Genomic DNA, 22,488 nt, shown 5'->3' with positions numbered 1-22,488 from the left:
CCCTACAACAAACTTATGGATCATTTAGAAATGTTACCCCTACAACAAAGTTATGGATCATTTAGAAATGTTACCCCTACAACAAAGTTATGGGTAATTTAGAAATGTTTTCAATACAACAAAGTCATGGATCATTTAAAAATATTATCAATACAACAAAGTTATGGATCATTTAGAAATGTTACCCCTACAACAAAGTTATGGATCATTTAGAAATGTTACCCCTACAACAAAGTTATGGATCATTTAGAAATGTTACCCCTACAACAAAGTCATGGATCATTTAAAAATATTATCAATACAACAAAGTTATGGATCATTTAGAAATGTTACCCCTACAACAAAGTTATGGATCATTTAGAAATGTTACCCCTACAACAAAGTTATGAATCATTTAGAACTGTTATTAATACAACAAAGTTATGGATCATTTAGAAATGTTACCCCTACTACAAAGTCATGGATCATTTAAAAATATTATCAATACAACAAAGTTATGGATCATTTAGAAATGTTACCCCTACAACAAAGTTATGGATCATTTAGAAATGTTACCCCTACAAAAAGTTGTGGATAATTTAGAAATGTTTTCAATACAACAAAGTCATGGATCATTTAAAAATATTATCAATACAACAAAGTTATGGATCATTTAGAAATGTTACCCCTACAACAAAGTTATGGATCATTTAAAAATATTATCAATACAACAAAGTTATGGATCGTTTAGAAATGTTATCTCTACAACAAAGTTATGAATCATTTAGAAATATTATCCCTACAATAAAGTTATTGATCATTTAGAAATGTTATAAATATCCTACAACAAAGTGATCTCTGTAACTATAATTAGAGCATGAGACAAACTCTCTTTTTTGGTTCATATGTGAGCCAGTCAGGATTCTTCAAGCTTCTGGTATTTAACTTGTACATAACACAAAGATGAAACTAGTTTAAAATATTTACACATTTTTATTGTTGATTCGTAAATGAACCTCTTCAATTCTCAAACTTACTTAGAAACAGAAATAATGACAAAACTAAGAAGGTAATAATCTTCATGTCAAACTTAGCACTGGAATGAAATACAACACCCCTCTACATATAATAACAATAAACAGCTTCAGGAAATCAGTACTAAACTGAAAGTAACTAACAAATACTTACTAAGATAAAGTTTACTTAATAGGTGTTTATTGTCATTTTTTATATGTAAAAAACAAATTCTTGAAATTTTTTGTGATTATTTCAATACTAATGATGGTTATATTTATTGTGATAATAAAGAATGACTATTGTACAATTCTGCTTCAATATATACCTCAAATGATGGGAAGTTTATTTTATGAAAACATGATACATGTATCTTATTTGTTGATTAATACAAACTGGTTTTTGATAAAAGTACAATGCTGTGGAATTAATACTTATGTTCATTACAATGAATTACATGAACAATCTTTCAGCATGTAGTTTGCAAATTATTACTCACTAATTATTCAACACTTCTTTTAACATTTGACCATTTTATTTGATGGTTAAATGAAGACATCTATAGTATAAATGCATTTTTAACAAAGTATCTATGTTAGGTGACAAATATGAAAAAGATCTAGTTTTAATTATAGCTTGGTCTGTAAACAATTTTGGATAGTACATATTCTAGGATAATTAGATTGAGTGAAGATTACATGTGAAATACAAGTAACAAAGTACTGATAAACAGAGGGGTGTTGTCTTTCAAATAAGTTAAATAGCACATCATAGCACTATAGAAATACAGGCAATGATTAAAACATCAGTCTGAGAATATCTGGGTAACACGATCCACCTCTCCGCTAGCACTTGATTATTCCCCATTGGATAGCACTGTATCAATCACATGGTCCTGAGTTTTATCACAGAATCAGAAACTAACCACGCCTTTCAATTCCTAGCAGATGAAGCTGAGCCAGGAGCTATTGACATTTCACCCCCTTGTCCTCCCTCTCGTGGTGGGCTCTATAATTGGAAAAACAGACATGTAATATTGTGTTACAGTTAACAGTAGTCCCTCCAGAGAGACACCTGGAAACAATGGGAAACATCTATTTGCAAATGAAATGAAACTTCACAACTTTTTTAGAAATTTGCTTTAGAATAGTCATTTCAAATTGACAAAAAAATAGCCTTTTTTTAAAAAAAAGTCTTTCAACCAAGTACAACTTTATTTGCCAAGTTATTACAAGTCAGATGTCCAAACAGTGTACACAATTAACTTTGCCAATTACTTGTATTGTTTATATAAATTCTATACATCATCATTAAGTACCATTGGTCAACTACTGAAAAATGTTTTATTACTTTATAATAGAAGCCAACAAGAACCAAAAATATTATTTTAGACTTTCTTGGATGGTAACTCCTTTAAGTCATTGTATTAAACTTTCAAAAACTTGAAACTTTTGTGAGCCTTGTCACAGAATCACTACACCAATAAACTGACACCAGCTTTTTTCCAAGTTAGAAGTAAAAAAACACAGCCAAATTGTTATTTTAGGAGTCTCTAGGACAATAATGCTTATCATGATGTATCACAAAACCTCAACACTGATAAATCTTATGTAGTGCTCATCAAGCTGCAAAAAAGTGTTTATTTCCCTAAATCTACAGTTATATATAACCAAGTGTTTCAAAAACAAATAGGGGCCATGTTAAGGCTTGATCAACATAGTCAACAGAGTGTTTAAAGTAACTAGAAGCTTAGTGTTGGGGACTTAATTTATTTTTTACTTATAAAGTAAAATCTAGAGGGAAAAATTTTCAAGGGCTGATGAATAGATCTTTTTTTGCTCACCTGACCCAAAGGGCTATGTGAGCTATTGCCATCACTAAGTGTTCATTGTTGTCATGGCCGTCAGTTCAAATTTTAAAACAACTCTAAAACTATTGGACAGTATGTAACCAAACTTTGCATGAAAGTTCCCTAGGGTATTTTTAACAATCATAGATCTGGCAAAATAACATGGCCACTATTACTAAAAATAGACCATAGGGATCAAATTGCAGAATTTTGCAAATTACTAAAAAGCAGTTGGGTTTAGCTAAAATCTGGCAGGTAGTAAAATTGTTCAACATGGCCCCTATGCTGACATTTTGAGAAGGATCCGTTGCCAATTAAATAAGTTATGAGTCCTGAAATGGATTTTTTCCCAAATTTTACATTTCCAACTTTGAAAATCTTCAATTTTCTCCTCTGAGACTAATAGAAGGATGGATTGTAACCAAACATGGCATGAATGTTTGTTAGGATATCCTTAACAATCTGTGTGTGCAGATAAAATATGGCAACCACTATTTAAAATGAGGATTTATGGTAATAATTCCAAAACCAATGGGTTAAGCCAAATTTTCATGTTGGATTAATTGCCCTTGAAGAGTCAAATAATTACTATGAGAGATTTATTTTATAATATAAAAAACTGGTGGATAACTAAGATGCACTCTACTGATCTAATAATTCTTATGACAATAGTTCAGTAGGGTCAAGAGAAGCTAATAAAATGTTTCACCAAGCGCAGCATGATACAGCATCAGTGGTTGAACCCTGAACTGTTTGGGCAAGTGCAAACACGATATTAATTTTGTTTTACACATAAGGATTTACAATTTATATTGGACTAATTAAATGGCTTGGACACTACATTGCACAAAATCTTAAAATGAATTTAAAATTTTGAAAATCAGCCCAAAAATAAAAGTGAATTTTTCAGGTGAGGCTCCTTTGACCCTTTAGAACTAGAAAACTGTAAGAGATTTCTGAAATCCGATTGATAAATGCAGGCATGGAATTATATGAGGAAACCAATAAAAAATATTGAAACTGGCCAAATATAAACAAGAGGATCCCAGGAGCCTAAATCGCTCACCTGATTAAATTTTGCCTTTCAAGGGATTTTAATGAGGAATCCAAAAAAAATTTAGAAACTCTGCGGCAGTATAAAAAAAGACTATTTTTAACAAGGTAAGCAATTCAGGCTCTCTACAGCCACAAGCTTCTAATCACATTTAATTAAAAGCATATCATCAACTAGCGGCTCTAGAGAGCCTGAAAGGTATCCTGGAGAAATCCTGTGGTCATATCATTTGATCATTTATAGTTTAATGGTCTCTGGCTGCCATCTTGTTAAATCAAGCAGGCCCAAAATTCAATCAGATGTTAAAGTTATCCCTTTCATTATTTCTGCCAAGTTGGGTATTCCATTGGCTTATAAAAAGCCAAGATATAGGCCAAAATGTGTTTCCCCATAGGGTTTCAATGGCCACTTTGAATTGCAGCAGCCACTTGTTGCTCCACCTGAGTCACACAGATTGTTTGTAGAGAGCACTGAGGCCATTAACCCTTTCAAATTTCAAGACATTAGCACCTGTGGTTTCAGGGAAGTTCATCTTTGAAATTTGGCCAATCAGAGGCTTAAATGATCTCTGGTGTTTGATCCAGAAGTGGAACCAAAAGTGGAGCTTTTGTAAAGGCTCTTGCATACATCATTTCTGCCAAGTTTGGTTAAAATTGGTCAAGGGGTTTTAACATAGTTGAGCAAAATTTGAAAAGTGTAAGGATGATGGATGTAAAGTGATGGCACAAGCTCACTGGTACTTCGGGTATAGGTGAGCTAAAAAAAAGAAGACTGCCACAGTTAACAATGTATGCAGTAAAGCAGGAGAATCGCTACTTGCTGTATCAAAAGATGAAAATATTTGTGATTATACATAAATCTATTTTATCTGATATTGTTTTTATAAATACTAAAGCACTAAAATCAAGACAATTTTTTTTTCAGTATGCAAAATCTTGTTGGCCTACACTTCAAGAAATGTCCAGATAATACCTATCAATACTTACTTTTACATGTATCTGGTTTTTCAGGATAGCTGACCTCAGAATCAAAGCCTTAAATATAAATACCATATTTATACACTACCTTAAATATATATGTAGTTAATTTTATACAGATTAATATATTGGTAAACAAGATATTACCAGATGCACTTACATTTAATGCATATACAGTAATACAAATTTCCATCGTGATATAATTAGGCCAGGTCTGAAAGATTCATGTGCAATTTCAGAGATCTATCTAAATGAAATATTTTATACATTCTTCTGTGATCCATTAACCAAATAAAATGCCCAAAAATAGTGGGTCTCTATATTGACCTGCAAAGTAAAATTTAAAAATAGGAAGTAAAATGTACCTTTGTTCTTCGTTGATACTCTTTCCCCATGGCTAGTGATTTTTCAAATGTACTACTGCGTTGATCTGTGTCTTTGGCATATAAAATCTGTGAACAAATATAAAATCATATTTATTTAACAATTCAAATTTATTTCCCCAAGCAAAATATGGTTATGATAACACCACCTAGTCTATTACAAAGAACTGTTTAAAATCAAATTTTTGTGAAACAAGAGGCTCCCAGAAGGATGAATCACTCACCTGGTTCAATTTTTGCTCTTCAAAAGCAGTAACTCTTAAAGTTGTCTTACAACTTTAATGACATAATCATATGAATCATTTCATTATTTAAAAAGCTATTTTTTATCTATCATAGTTTTCAAGATAATGGCTAGTAATGAAGAGCTGCGCTTTAGGCACATGATACGCCCATTACCCTTTTAACTTGTCCTTATGCTTTAATGAATTTACATGATCAACTAGAAGTGAGCCCTGTCAAATACCCTTCCCCCCCCAAAAAAAACCAAGTAAATAAAAAATACACAAAAAATTTGGCATTATCAAGGCTACCTCAAGTTTAACTAAGTTTTTTGTCTTGATTTTTCAACCATACATTTCTATCTTGTTCACAACATACTTTTCTGATAAGGTTACCAAGTAACTTTTATATTTATTAGTCAATCATCATAACAAATGTTCTGTTTCCAACAATTTTTCAACGAATAAATTTCTTTGGCTGTTTCTGCCTTTTTTAAGAAAGTAAAACTTCATAACAAGGAAACATAAAATTTGACATTAATACAAATCAAAAGGGAAATAGATATGAACAATTCACCAAAGTTTCTAAAAAGTTGGTGAAAGTGTTTATGATTTATTCTCTGAAAACTTGAAAATCCCCCTTTTTTTAAGTAAAAAAATTCAAACCACGGAAATGAAAAACCTGAAATTTATGTCAATAGATATGTACAATTCACCGAAGTTTCTTAAAAGTTTGTGAAAGTGTTTTTGAGTTAATGTCCGAAGTGTTGATGATGGACGGACGATCAGACAATGGTATACCATAATAAGTCCCATCTTAGGCATATAAAAACTGCAAAAAATGTAATTTCGCCTTTCAAGAGCAATAACTCTAACTAGGAATCGTCTGAAAATTTTGACTTAATGGAGACTTTTGTAGAACTTATCAAAAGGATCATTTCATAAACTGAAAGTTTTTTCTTTCTATTATAATTTTCAAGGTAATGACTGAAAACTGCAAAAACTGTTATTTTTCCCCTTTCAAGGGCGATAACTCTAACAATGAGTCGTTCTACAACTTTAAAAGAATACAACATATGTAGGCCTGATCATAAGGATCATTTCATTAATTGAAAGTTTTTTCTATATAATATAATTTTAAATATAATAGCTGAAAACTGCAAAAACTGTCATTTTTCATCTTTCAAGGGCAATAACTCTAACAAGGAGTTGTCCAATAATTTTGCTTCAATGGAGATTTTGTAGAGCTCTTCAAGCTGAGGGGGAAATTCTTATTTTTTTTCAAATATCTCTTTTAGTTTTTGAGATATATGTAGAATGGGTGACTTGATCCCTGTGGTCTAAAATAGAAATGGCAGCCATGTTTTATGCTTGACCTTCATAACTGACACTTTTTTAATGTAGATACCCTAAGGATGCTGATGACCAAGTTTGGTAATAATCCACAGAGTGGTTTCAGAGGAGAAAATGTTTTAAGAAAAGAAAACAACAGACGATAATGACAGACGCCAAGTGATGACAAAACCTCCCATGGTCTTTTAGGCCAGGTGAGCTAAAAAAGGTTAGTGCCAGATTAGAATGTATTAAAAAAATGGTATTCAAAGATTCAGACTTAATTCCAAAGAATGAGATATCCTCCAATTTTTTTTATGATATAACAATTCTGTATTTGGTAAATATTAAAATCCAACCTTTTACAACATAATCCTTACTTTGTTATGTGAATCTATTCTGGCATTTATCTGACCATCTAAAATTAATTGCATTAATTCATCTTCTAATTCTGTTACTGTTGTGTTGAAAGCTTCAGCCATCTTCCTCATATCAGCTGATAAATACGGACTAAAATACTGAAACAAATGAACTTTACATATATATAGGTAGGAACTTTCCAAAACAGAACAATTAAATTTCAATGTATTTAAATCTGATATGAACTGTGGTCATGAAGACTGAATTACAAACCACTTATAAGTGTTAGAGATATAATTTTTTAAACAGTATTTATTTAAGTACATGAATATATTTCCATTTAACAAAAGAGATTCATCTTCCAAATATACCAAAGATGTTTTCAATCAATTCAAATTTTTATCAACAACATATTTGTCCAATGTGGAGGATGCCTTTTTCAACAAACGATCGGCATTCCAATGTGAACAAATTGTGCTCCTATAGTCGCTGACCTATTCCTTTACTCTTATGAGGCTGACTTTATAGCTGATCTAATCCAAGGGAAGGAACACTGATTAACCAGATCCTTCGATCTCAGTTCCTGCTTTATAGATGATGTATTATCGTTTAACAATTCTAGTTTCAAGGATTTTATACATCGCATCTTCCACAAAGAACTTCAGATAAAAAATAATGCAGTTACTGTGAAGTCAGCCTCATATCTTGACCTACATATAAAGATCGATGGTAAAGGAAAACTACTGATCAAACTATACAACAAACGTTATGCCTTTTCAATCCAAATTGTCAACTTTTCTTTCATCTGTGGCAACATTCCTACAACACCCATGTACGGAGTTTCCATATCACAACTCGTACATTGTGCCAGAGCTTGTGGTAAATACGCAGACTTTTTGTTTTGCGTTAAAACTTCTTACAATTAGGTTTCTGGATCAGCGTTATATATAGCTACAAGACTATAAACTCATCACTACAGAAGTTTCATGGTTGTCATCATGAACTCATGGATCATTACTGTGTATCCATCTGCACCATGGGAACTGATTTGTTCAATGTGTCATAGTTTTCTTTTTCTTTTTCGTCAATCCCGGCCTTGACTTTTAATAAGCAGCTCGGCAGGTGTGTCTTGAAAAGCAAAGGACACTCACCCTACTGGTGCACCTGGTCTATGCTCCAGTTTTTAGTGGAGTCAAGAGTTGCTTATTTACTTCTGTTGCTTTGTACATATTGTTTTGGTTATTTTATGTTCTTTGTTTGTTTTCCATGTCTGGTCTTTATGCCTGGATTACATTCTTTTGATTTCCGCTAGAATCTTGGTTCCTTTAATTACTCTTTCAAATACGAGAATTCCATCATAGAAGTGTATAACTAACCTGACACAAGGCTCGGTTTCTAATCTGTGTGTATAATGTATTCACATGTGCCGCTAAATACATATCTAATAATAAAGTATCCTGAAAAATAAATATATCAAAACATTACAGCAATGATTAACGATTATTCATTTGTTATGTGATCTGCTATACAATTTATCTATATACTTCAATGAATACATCTTTCTTCTAATAGTCAATGTGACTATATCACAAAAACATGTCTCCATGTAACTGTATCACAAAAGCATGTCTCCACGTAACTGTATCACAAAAACAAGTGTCACTGTAACTGTATCACGAAAGCAAGTGTCACTGTAACTGTATCACGAAAGCAGGTAAGTGTCACTTTAACTGTATCACGAAAGCAGGTAAGTGTCACTGTAACTGTATCACGAAAGCAAGTGTCACTGTAACTGTATCACGAAAGCAAGTGTCACTGTTACTGTATCACGAAAGCAAGTGTCACTGTAACTGTATCACGAAAGCAAGTGTCACTGTAACTGTATCACGAAAGCAAGTGTCACTGTAACTGTATCACAAAAGCAAGTGTCACTGTAACTGTATCACGAAAGCAAGTGTCACTGTAACTGTATCACGAAATCAGGTAAATTTTACTGTATCACAAAATCAGGTAAGTGTCACTGTAACTGTAACTAATATCAAGTAAAACAAACCTATATCTAAAATTTACGTAGACAAAACCCTTAAATGCATATATTTCCTCTGATTCACCATAAATCTAAATTAAATTAATAATTTTATGTCAAATACTTACCTTAATATCTGTTAACAGCCGTAAACATTGTGCATAACTAGATTCATAAAATTTGTGTATTATATCTCTTAGTTGTGGTTCTAACTCCAAAAACAATTTAAATGAACTGAAAAATAAGAGCACATCAATAAATAATCAGCCACCAAGGGTTGATCTCATAGAGCATGTTACATAAATCACCCACTAGATATAAGATATAACTCACCCATAAGATATAACTCACCAACTATATATAAAATATGACTAACCCATTAAATATAAGATATATCTCACCCACAAAATATAAGATATAACTTACCAACGAGATATAAGATATGATTCACCCACTAAATATATGATATAATTCACCAACAAAATATGATATAACTCACCCACTAAATATATTTTTAAAAATATAACTCACCTTTATATATAAATTATAATTTGCCCACTTAATAACCTAAATGACTCACCTACTAGATATAAAATATAACTCAACCACAAGATATAAGATATAACTCACCCACTAGATATAACATTTTTCTGTAACTCTGACCTATCGAAGGATGCTAGAGCACACAATGCACCATAAGTAGCCACACTACTGGGAGATAATAACTCTGGGAAATCACAATAATCAAAGTTAGCTTGCAGGAAGTATTTAGCAGCTGATTTATACTTCTTTGTAGCAAGGTCTGCCAGTCCTGCTGCACACTTTAACTTGGTTAAAACAGATTGTCCTCCATCCTTTGCATGCTACCAATGTATGGAATTATTGGATTATTAATTGGAATGAATGAATTACAAATGTATGATCATGAATCTTGAAGAGCCCAGAAATTTAAACAAGTGCACAGAACTTATTCCTTGCATGAGATAAATCTCCACTAGGTCTTGTCGCTAGTAATTATAATTTGGATATTTACAACTTATTATCTTATTTACAATAAAGATTTTCTTATTACATTGGGAACATTTATTAACTCAGTTATCTATGTAAAAAGAACTTATAAATCATAAATGTGACAAGACATGAAAGAATAAGACAGCTACTTAGAAAAGTTTCCAGCACTTACAATCTATGAAATATATCAGTATAAAATACCAAGAATTATGAAGTAGAACCACAATTTTCATACACTAAAATAAAACTACGCTCACCTGGCTTGGTAAGCAAAATTCTATTTTTTTTGTAAAAAAAATTTCTTGTTTTTTCTTAAATAAAAATTCCTAAAACTAATACCTAAGGAAAAATCAAATCAATTGTCGTTGAATTCATGTATTAATCAATAACATTAAAAATTGCAACTAGAAGTCATAAAATAACTCCAACATTGCTTAACAGATTTACACAAAATTTGACCATAGATAAATCTCTTTCTGTTGAACACTTTTACTCCATCGAAATTTTGATAAACCTAACAGTTTAAGAGATATATGTGAAAAACTACTCTCTGATCCCTGGCCATACATCCAATTTTATTAATGGTGACAACATGTTTTTAATGGATCAAAAATCCTTATACCAGTTCTATACAGAATACCCTAAGAAATATTCATATTAAGTTTGATTCTAATTGGTCAACAAGTTTCAGAAGAAAAAATTTTTGAAAGTGAAAACATTAAAAATAGTGAATAAACTTTGAAAAGGGGTAATAACTCAATCATTGCTTAACAGATTTACATAAAAATTTGACAACAGATTGATCTGATCATGCTGAACACTTTTACCCATTAAAATTTGGATAAACCTAACAGTTTTGGAGATAATTTGATAAACTTCTCTCTGACCCCTGTGTTCTATTTAAAATAAAGATGGCCATGTATTTAGTCATATCAAAAATCCCCACTACAATTCTACACCGAATACCCTACAAACATTCATACCAAAAGTGGTTCTAATTGGTCCAGTAGTCAAAGGAGAAGAGTTGTGAAAGTAACATTATTTAAAATAGCCAAAAATGTCCAAAAAGTGCAGTAACTCCAATATGGCTTAACAGATTAACATGATAATTTGATCATATATAAATCTTATTAGGATAACCACTTTAATCCCCTTATCAAATTTTTGATAAACAGTTTTGGAGATGTATGTGATAAACTTCTCTCTGACCCAAAATTTCAGAAATGGTGGCCATGTTTTTCAACAGATCAAAAATTTCCATATTAGATCATGCATAATACACTAAGGAATGTGCATACCAAGTTGGATTCTTATTGGTCCAGTAGTTTCAGAGAAGAAAAGTTTTGAAAAATTGTTAAAGACGAAAGACACAGCAACAATGGACACCAAGTGATGACAATAGCTCACATGACCCTTTGGGCAAGGTGAGCCTAAAATATGGGCAAATTGTTCAACTCTATCTTAATTGACATAGAATATTAAATTCCATTGAAATGAAACTTACTTCTGTCATTTCTGGAGTGCTCTCTGCTTTGTTGACATAACTTTGGACATGAGACCAGTTCTGTAGGTATACACTAACCTATGAATGAAAACATATCAAGAAACTTTGTTACTATGTTAAGATAATAACAACACTGCATTCATCAACGAGTAATAAACATGATACACAAACTGAAATATGGCAAAAAACATAATTTTTCACCTTTCAATGACTCTTAATAAGGAGTCATTCTACCTCTTTGACCCAATGAACTCTTTTGAAGGCCTAATCATGAGAATCATTTCATCTACTATCTGTGCTGTTAGACATCAGCTTAGCTACCATGGTATGGTGTGTATTATAGAGATCTGAACAAGCAGCACATTATTCACTCATTCATAAGTCCATCTTATACATAAAATAATTTTTAAACTGCTCAGTAGGATGCCTCCAATAAAAAACATATTTCCTTAATATAAAGTATAGATTCAAATTCATGCAGATTATTCTAGCATCGTCACTTTTATCATTGACAAAAGACTCATCAGAAAGGTATCCAAGAAATTACTCGTCTCAGATCAAATCTATAAATATTAAAAATGTATTGACTGTTTTAAGCCAACAGTTTTTATGACTACAAAGAAATTGATTTATTGAGCAAACATGAAGGATTTGCACACAATTAATTAAAGTTTGATAAAAGTCAATGCTAATAAAAATTTCTTTATTTCTCGTTAATTTTACATCATAATGAAATTAAAATTAACTATGTTTTAACTACACGTATGTCTAAGTGCAAACACCGGTCACTAACTTTTACAGCTGTAGGTTAGCAATTTCCCAAGGACAATATATGATCTTGGTAATATTATTTACCCTATCACAGAAATTTCCTGAGACAAAAACAATGTCATATTATTTCATTAATTTGTAGTATAACAGTGTCTGCTTCTGATAAATTAAACCCTTCATTGTATTTACAATGAAACAGACTGCTGAAAATGGGGAGAAAAAAAAAGAATCTGAATGAAAATAATTCTTATGGAAATTTCTTCCAACATTTTCATGTTATAGTCTGTAAAAATGAAGTTCCATAATTCAAAAATGTTGAATCAGAAATTTTTCAAAACCATGAATCAGCTTACATCATTAGAAGTAAACAATTTTCCTAAATTTCCTAAAACTCAGCTGAACCATGTTTTTGGTTATTAAGGGTGAATGAAGAATGGACAAAAATACAACAATAAACCATAATTCATCCCAGTAACAACGTTTTTTATAAGAATGTCAATCAAAATATAAATAACAGCTTGAAGTCTTAGTAGATTTTAAGTTGCATAAAAAATGATAAGACTGCTCCCCGATGTAACAGTATAAAGTAAAATCGTCTTTCTTGAATTGATGGGAGAAGGTTGACAATTGACCAACCATAGGAAAGGAGTAATGCCTGTAAAAACCACATACTGCCCATAGTACAATTCATGGACATAGTATTGACTGTTGTAAGATTACCTTTATAACATTTAGACACATATTGACCACATGTTTAGGACTTGTACAGTAATCTCTGGCCCGGGAATAACATTTCAATGCATTACTAAGGTCACCACAATCTAAATAATGATCCCCTAAGTCATCATGTCCTCGTCTGAAAGTAGACAAATTTTAATTATTTTATTTATTTATTGAATATTTATCAATATAAAATATAATCTTCAGGACAAGCATAAAACCTTATTTTCATCAAAATAATAACTACATATAATACACAAGAAGGTTTTTTTAACTCTGTGACTAGTTTCCAACTATAACAAGAACAGGTATGGTGTACATGTCAACAACAACCCCACTGGGATAAAAATGTCAGGCCACCCATTGGTCTGCAATGAATGACTAGGAAACCCTCACACCACAGGGCAGGCTGCAGCTAGCACCTTTAGTTAGTAATAATACCAACTATATCACTATCACAATACCAAGGTACTGTTAAGTAATATAAAACATCAAATTCTAACAAGATATGCTTTGAATATCTTTAGACCACAGGTAAACATATGACAACATCATAAACATCTGATAGTCTTACATTTGTATTTTAGACGTCGTAGGTAAGTTTTATCGCATTTTTTGGACTGTCAATACATTTTTCAGCAAAGTCTCAGCCTCGACTTATTGTCCATTTCGTTTTATACAAGGATTTTTCAAGAAAAATGTTCCTCTACAATGCATTTCATTAGATTTGTTTATTTTGTTTTTCATTGCTTTCATTCAAAATTTTGGGTAAACTGCAATAAGCCGTCACTCAAACAGTCAAACCAGCAAATGAACTCAGAAGGTAACTGATCGGTGCCCCTATCCATTATGAATGAATATAACGATGTTAATAAAAACTTTAATAGGCAACATGTAGAAACTAGTCATATTAGAATAAAATTAATCCATGAAGACTCCCATTTTATCTTGTTTTACCACATGTTGGCCATTTCTGTTATTAATTTATCCAGCACTACTGCTTGGGATAAAATAAGGTGACATAAATGCCAGTCTGTGGTAAAACAAGATAAAATCGGACTCTCCATGGATTAATTTGGAGTCTACGTAAATTATTTCTCAAGTATAATTTTCTGTCAACCAAAATTGTTCTGAGGTTTTCAATTCATCATATTGTTTTAAACATATTTACTTAGAATCCATTGTGTATTTTTTTCAGAACATGTGAAAAATTGTGATTCTTTATATAATGCTTCCAGGACAGTAATGCAAATTATATGCAATGACCACTTTTTTACACTCATTTGGAAATGTTTTGTACACCAATAAAAATGTAAATTAACAATCCAAGCGTGAATCCCCTACTAACAGGTAAGACACAATTTACATTATTGATTGTTCAGGTCAAGTTTGGTTATGATCCGGGCAAATTTACCGAAAGACCTTACTTTCTGTATTAGCAATAATAATAATGCAGTGAAATATTTCTACTTTGGAAGGGTTAGTTTTAATGTAAAGAATTGAGAGAGAAAAAAAAAACTTTTTGTTACCCAAAACTAATTGCATGCCATTTTAAAGTATTATATAATTAAGAATATAACAACATTACAAGTTAGGTCGATATATATAGGACACAAACCTGATGCTCTCTTTAATGACAACATTACAGTTAAGGTCAGTATATATATGGCACATACCTGATGCTCTCTTTAATGGAATTACTTTTGTAGTTTTTAAGGTCTGTGTCCAGTTTCTCTAATTTTAATGCAGCTTTTTTGGATGTTGTTTCTATCCACTGTGTATCTAAACCAGGAACATTGTGTACAATACCAGCAACAGCATCAGGTAAACTAGAAGATCTACAATCAGTTCATGGAGAGTTTTTACCAATTGCTCTTTTGGATGATAGACATTGATATTGATATAAATGTATTTAGTCCTTTTGAGTATGAGCGAATAAATGCATATAAATGTAATACAAATACATGTATACTTTAATCGTTTTTTCTTTATCTTTGAATACTATAGGTAAGCTACATAACAAAGCAGACAGGCAATATACAATACAGTATAACATACAATATGAAATTAATCAAAATGTCCTTGACCCATGCATGCTTACCACGACATTATCACAGATTTCTGGGGAGAACACTATTCTTTGACCCATGCATGCTTACCACGACATTATCACAGATTTCTGGGAAGAACACTATTCTTTGACCCATGCATGCTTACCACGACATTATCACAGATTTCTGGGGAGAACACTATTCTTTGACCCATGCATGCTTACCACGACATTATCACAGATTTCTGGGGAGAACACTATTCTTTGACCCATGCATGCTTACCACGACATTATCACAGATTTCTGGGAAGAACACTATTCTTTGAAAAAATAATTACAAAAATACTACAACTTAATTGAGGATTTACTTACGAAGAAACAGCTTCTTGTAGTTTTCTGTGAACTTGCTGATAGAGATTAGTATTATACGTAGTAAGGACATAAGATAAAGCCATCCTTAAAGCTTCTACCTTCAGTGGTGGACAGTGATCACCAATAAACAACAACCTGTTCAGTTTGGCTAATCCTGTGTACTGACTAGCATACTGTTCCAAATCCTGAAACAGTAAAAAAATATACTATAAATCAAGAAAATGTTTTTGCATTTTTTTTTTAATGCTGAAAGAAGGACTGGGTATTAATCACAATAATTAAAACTTGTATTAAGAAATGCAATCTTAACAATAACTTTAGGGGGATTTTTCTTCCAACTATGTATACTGATAGATAAGGAGATTGAACATCTGAGTCATTTTGCCCAACATTCATCCACCAAAATAAAAAAAGGATTCTTAATTTGGTACTTCAATTGTAACCATGAACACAACAAAAATGTGTACTTAATTAATGATACCAAAATGCCTTTACACAATTATCATAATTCCTTTTAACTGCGCTGACCACTGTCAATTCTTTTATCAGTTCTTATCGGTACATTGCCATATACACTAGTAACTCACTAAATCAGTTGTTCAGGAGAGGTAAACATATAATGAGCCAATATAAATTGACAATTGTTAAGGGTATCTCAACATGGCCACGTAGCTAATTTGGCAACCCTGTTGTTCATTTAGAAACTAATTTACCTTATAAAAGAACATATCAAATTCCCAAAACAAAGTTTAATCAATAAGGTTTGTTATAAGGTCAATTAAAGGTTATAAATTTATAGAAATATGAATTTGAAACCTGCAGTCTTTTATTCGATACATGTATGTAGATGGAAATGTGATGTTGAAAAATTCAATCACACAACAGGAGAATTCTCAAACACGAAGTCTAGAAACAAACTAAAAATCTGTTTTAGCAACCAATTCAGCAATAGATACTACATAAAGACCATGACCATCTGTCTTATGACACAATGATTGTCAGCTTCCTTGGTTGGAAGATCACTTACAACAGGTTTGACTGTAAATAAAATATGAACTATATGTACATTGTATAACAGACTCCATGTCACTGACAACCCCTAGACTGCCTTTGGCTGCATTATTATTTCATTGTTCCGTAAAGTTGTTGATTCCCTTTTCCACTTTCTACTCTACAATGTGAAATCAGTCATTTACTAAAAATAATAGTATGCTGAAAGAATTCTTTCCGAAAACTTATTAAGTGTGCAGTTAACCAATTCTATTCAATTTCCGTGTGCATCCTGCAATGGTTATGATATAATTACAAAAAAATTATTTGAAATAAAAAAAATAAACTTACTATTGAGGAATTTTCCACAATAAATTGATCTTCTTCTACATTGTCGTTTTCTTCTACTTGACCATCTACCTGCATTGGTTCAGCAGCACCCTGAAGAAGTAAACGCAGATATAAACTGAATGACAAATGAAATGAAATAACAATAGCAGCCATCAACATCAAGTCACAACCTCAAAAGCATAGTATCCTTTACACCTATTAACTCTTCAAGTTGTTATAATGAATCAGTAGCAAATTTTTAAAAAAGACTTTTCTACAAACATGTACATTTGTAAAATTGTATGGCTGGTGTATGCAATGTTTACTTCAAATTTGCTTTCAATTGTACAAAAAATATTGGCTTATAGATAATATATTATATAACAAAATCTTTAAATTTTAAATATATTTACAGCCAACATATTTTTAATACTAATTTAAAAAAAAAAAACAAAGTAAAACAAAATACTGTTGCTCTACACAATTATTTAATTACATTAGTAACATTTTCTGATTGGAAAAAAAATTTTGTTTGTTGTCTCATGTAATGTGACTCTGACAACATCAACCTTATTTAATGATTTACCTGCTGAATTTTGATACTAAAATTAAATTGAATGACTTGCATTTTTCTTGTCTATTTGAGCTTTTTTTTGAAAGAGTAGAACTTCATAACATGGAAGCATAAAATTTGACATTTATACAAATTGGAAGGGAGCATACTTTAATAAATATGAACAATTCACCATAGTCTCATAACAGTTAGTGAAAGTGTTCTTGAGTAATTGTGCGAAAACTTTAAAATCCCCCTTTTTTTAAGAAAAAAAATTCATAACACCGAAATGAAAAATCTGAAATTTATAAAAATCGAAAGGGAGCTTATGTCAATAGATATGAACAATTCAACAAAGTTTCACTGAAGTTGATGAAAGCGTTTTGGAGTTATTGTCTGAAGTGTGGACGACGGACGAACAACAGTATACCATAATACATCCTATCTTAGACGGGACGTATAAAAACTACACACAAGTATTTGAACCACATACACTGTCCTAGCTTTTTTACGTTATAAACATTAAAGTTTCAAAACTACATGTTGTAGGAAAGAAAAAAAAAGAAAAAACAGTGAAACAATAATATAAGTTTGAAGTATTAACTTACGTTTTTTGGGTTTCACCTAAGTCATACTACAATGTATCTCTATAAATGCAAAAAAAAAGTAAAAAGACTGGAAACAGCATCTTTTGCTTTCTCATGGATAAAAATCAGTAGTCATACAGTAGCCCAAGACTATTGATTTTGAGCTGGGCACCAAAATTTTGGGTAAACATATAGAAAATATTAAAAATATGATCTGGGCTTCCAGCTTGTACTTCTTAATTTTACGCACTGCTCTCTAGATGTCATCACAAGAGCACATTTGACAAGGCATGCCAAAGATTCATTGGAACAAGTAGTATAATTCAGGATTTATAATTTTTCTTTCAAATCTTTGCACCTATCTTACATGTGTGTTATTCTGTGATTCTAAATAAATACGTTCCTCTGTCATACATGTAGTCCAGGAAATTATCTACACTATACAAGCTGATCCCTATGTTAATAAATAAACTAATATAATAAAATATAATGTAAATGCTCTTTAACATGAATGGCTCCAAATCATTCTGCCGGACCTGACACAGAAATGATGTAAGTAGTTAGGAAGTGATTGTTTGAACTTTAAGCACAGACGCACATATTATCCTTGGTCAAACTATATAAAAATATGTTACATACATTTATATGTATATGAGTACAAATACCTGTAGCTATGTCCCCATAAAAAACGCTTTAAGTCATACTATTTTTAACACCTAACTTTGGAGAGAATCTTACTTGATTATATATACAAGTATTCTTTAAATTTGTATTTTAATACTCCATGCCGATTAATAACAGGCAGCTAAATGGTAGAGAAGTCCCAGTGATATTGCTGGCCTTTTTATAAGTTTTTCAAAACTACCTAATTCTTTTTTTAGTTGAAAAATATGCATCATTTTTTTAATCGGTAAATTTGGAATAACAGGACAAAATTTTGTTTTTTGGTTAAAATAAAAAATGATCAATTTTATAGAGGACGTCAAGAAAAAGATAAAAGTAAAAAATTAATCAGTGAATTTATAACAGAAACATGATATCCAACCTTTTGTCTATAAACTGGAAAACATTTTATAATTATTGGGATTAATTTTTTTTATTTTTTGACAAGTTCGAAAACTTTCATCAGGGGAAACAGCCTTATTGATGAGGTAATTTAAGACAAACCATATCACTGAGTCAAAACATGGTAATGTGATTATTAAGGATCTGACATGTATTTTGTTTTATAAGTCCTCCACCCCCAACATATATGAAGCTCCTACAGGTTGGGAACAACATCAGAAATTAGGATTTACCCCCATTAGGGATACTACCCTGCATATGGTGGGTTTGTTATCCATTTTATGCTCCCTAAGGGTGCATTAATGGTTGTATTAACTTATCTGATTCATGCACATACATCAACGTAGTTTAGCACCTTAATGTATATGCTGGTTTCATTATAATGACTTCCTAAAAATTAGCAACAATTTATTCTTGAAGTCCAGAATAATAGTAATTACTGCTTAAAAATGAAAGTAACAACCACTAGAAATCTCAAAAAGGAATAGAAGAATGCATTTAATGCAATAAATATCATAATTCTAAAAAAAAAAAATAATAAAATGAACAATTGTCATATCTTGATTGCATCAATGTCAGCAAAAATTGTGTAATAAAATTTTCCTCCATAATTAAATTTTAATCCATGGAGAACCCTGAAAAGTGTTTGAACTTATGTTTCTTTGGAAGCATTGGTAAAAGGTTTCATCTTCCTCATATAAAAATAAGAAAGTTTGGGAATTGTCATATTTTATTAAAAAGTGGGAATATTTATTGTAATTGAAGTATATTTTCTGAAGAACGTATTCTTTTCATTCTAATATTTAAATAGTTGCGTGCCTTGAAATTTGGCATTTTATTTGGAATAACTTTTGAAATAATGAAAATAAAAAAAAAAATAAAAAAATTCCTTTGCAAAAGTTACTTGATATAACACAAATATCCCCACTTTTTAACACTTTTTTTCACATTTAGAAAAATTACAAATTTTATAATGGAGTACCCAAAACAGAGGGTTAAACCTAATTTAGGTAAAGTCCTAAATGTGCTACCTGTACCCGTACCAACTTCCCCTTACTCAAATACTATTTTGCCAATTTCTTTATCATCACTCAGGTTATGAGACTTTCTTATTCATCCTCTTGAAGATCGTCTCCATTCTTTGCTGGTACCAGGATTGACCTTACAAAATGTAGGTACGGTATGGAATTCAAACTCAATGTTCTTTTCCAAAACAATATCTTATCTTTCAAACTTTATCCAAAGTCTTTAATTGAAGTTTTAAGCTCTTATAATTTTCAGAAAAACGTAAACTTTGGATAGGAAAGTGAGGAATAATCAATTATTAGTTTGGTATGATAATTTCTGGTTACACATTTTAGATCCTTTTAAATCAGAAAACCAATCAAACAAGAAATATTAGAAAATTTTACATCATTTTCTTGACTAGAAATAAATTGAAACAAACTTTAGCACATCTCATGCAATTTTTATTTCTTAACATTTTGTAATAATGAATATTTTAGCAAAACATTATTTGGGTATGGGAAAAGTCGGTACCGGTTGCACATACACGTATTAGACAAATTCATCATACTGACACTTGAGAAACTTTTGTCCAGGCAAAAGACTACATCAGGGTACATTTTAAATTCAGAAATATTAAAAATGCAGGCTACACAAAACATTTAAAGACGTTTGTTATTTTTCAAAAACGCTACTTCCAGTTGGAAGGATCTTAATAAAGTCCTGCAATCTACACCAAATCCAGAACAGTTCTTTCAGTAATTTTACTAATATTTGGAATTCCCTTAGGCGTCTCCCACTTATTAAACTCAAGCAGTGCTAGTCTGAGGTTGTCTGGCAAGCTATTTTTTGACTTGGTGCTATCCTAACCTCTAGCATCTGAGAAAGCCACCACAAATGTGAATTAATTAAACATGTGTTTTAAAATTTTTTTATTTACATAAAAGAAGTTTAACCTACCGGAAATTAAGTGATAAAAATTCTAAATTTTTCTTTAATACCTAGAAAATATTTGTAATGACCATCCATTTAAAATTAGGTCACTCATTTTACGGAATACAATATATTTTTGACAAAACGAACTTAAAAAATTTGTTGGTTAATTTAATATGTTCGTTTCGCAAATTTTAAAATCTGTAATTACACATTCAAAAAGCTTAACACCAAATATGATGTTTATTTAAACTGCTTTTACAAAGGATTTCCTGGATTGCTGGACTTTCTAATCAGGTAGGTCATTTATTTTTCTTCAGTTTATTCCCCTTCTCCAGTGTGATGGTAAAGAAACTGTATAAAATATTTAAAATGGTTAATATTTTACTTTAATTCTGCCGATTTCAATGAACTCTGCATGAGCAGTATGCAATATGGCACTCGGAAGTAAGAGGTTGGGGTATGGAGGAACGGAATTCCAACCTCTTACGTTGTAGAAGTACCACTTATTACTGATGAAAAATTCCAAAACTTGGCAAAAATGATAAATGGCATGAAGTCTAATCTGTTGAGAAGGGAACCTGATACTTTTGCTTTAGACTTCGCTCGCACTTAAGGCCATTGTCTTCCTCATATTATATTTTCAAATTGCTTTGAAACCAAAATTTCCTTCAACTGAAAGATTAATGATCATTACATTATTTCTCACATAGTGAATTTACAATATATCTTAGATGTATCAAATCATTCGGAGCAAATTGACAAGTGTGAAAAGGTGTATTCTGGAGTCAGGCAGAGCAAATGACATTCCGTCATTTGTGTGAATTCATGGATGGTTCTTGAATTTGTACGGGTTTCAGGCAGCATATGTTTCACATATATAAGTCAAGATTTACTATCATTATACCTTAATTTCAGGGTAAAATGTAAAAATTCAAACACTAAATTCTGCTCTGAAATGAACAATTCGTGTTTTCCAATTTTTAATGACATGACTGTCATGAGGCAATTGAGCATGTGTTTGTCATAATATGTTCACCGCTGAACGACAAAGGGCGAACAAGTTGTTTGGATACAAAGCTGAAGTGGAAGTATTTCAGTTCAATGGGGCGAAAAAATTGATAACTGGAATATTTACATGCAACAGCCCTTGCTGAAATGACAGCGGCATTTTTCCGGAAGGCTCTCGATAATACCGGAAGTCGAAGTGCGCATTTTCAATTTACAACTTTTACTAAAGAAAGAAAATTAATTTGTATAAATATTACCCAACAACGTTCCTTAACTCTGCCCGTGAAAGGCGAAGCTATTGTACTAATATTTGACTTTGTTGCATCGCTATTATTTACAGATTTCATAACGAGTGAAAGTTGAATATCTCATATATCAACTTTTTTTTTTA

General features: G+C 31.3%; 1 protein-coding gene across 2 annotated transcripts; it reads right to left on the bottom strand.

Moving 5' to 3' along the window:
* Positions 1-952: 952 nt before the first annotated feature.
* LOC148618536 (COP9 signalosome complex subunit 1-like) lies at positions 953-22,297 on the bottom strand. Of its 2 annotated transcripts, XM_088577576.1 has the most exons (14): positions 22,225-22,297; positions 18,451-18,537; positions 16,965-17,054; positions 15,624-15,808; positions 14,878-15,039; positions 13,202-13,337; positions 11,711-11,788; positions 9,826-10,058; positions 9,324-9,429; positions 8,546-8,626; positions 7,190-7,327; positions 5,239-5,325; positions 4,883-4,930; positions 953-2,001 (listed from the first exon to the last, which is right to left on the bottom strand). In XM_088577576.1, exons 2-14 carry the CDS (start codon positions 18,493-18,495, stop codon positions 1,927-1,929), a joined length of 1,464 nt encoding a protein of 487 aa, XP_088433702.1. In that variant the 5' UTR covers positions 18,496-18,537; positions 22,225-22,297; the 3' UTR covers positions 953-1,926. The 2 variants fall into 2 exon arrangements, with proteins under 2 accessions (XP_088433702.1, XP_088433703.1); XM_088577577.1 differs by lacking the exon at positions 18,451-18,537.
* Positions 22,298-22,488: the final 191 nt, after the last annotated feature.

The sequence above is a fragment of the Perna viridis genome, chromosome 4 (genome assembly GCF_037379345.1).
Source record: "Perna viridis isolate PV_CMFRI_1.1 ecotype Kerala chromosome 4, ASM3737934v1, whole genome shotgun sequence".
Taxonomy (NCBI): domain Eukaryota; kingdom Metazoa; phylum Mollusca; class Bivalvia; order Mytilida; family Mytilidae; genus Perna; species Perna viridis.
This window is presented reverse-complemented; position numbering and strand designations above follow the sequence as displayed.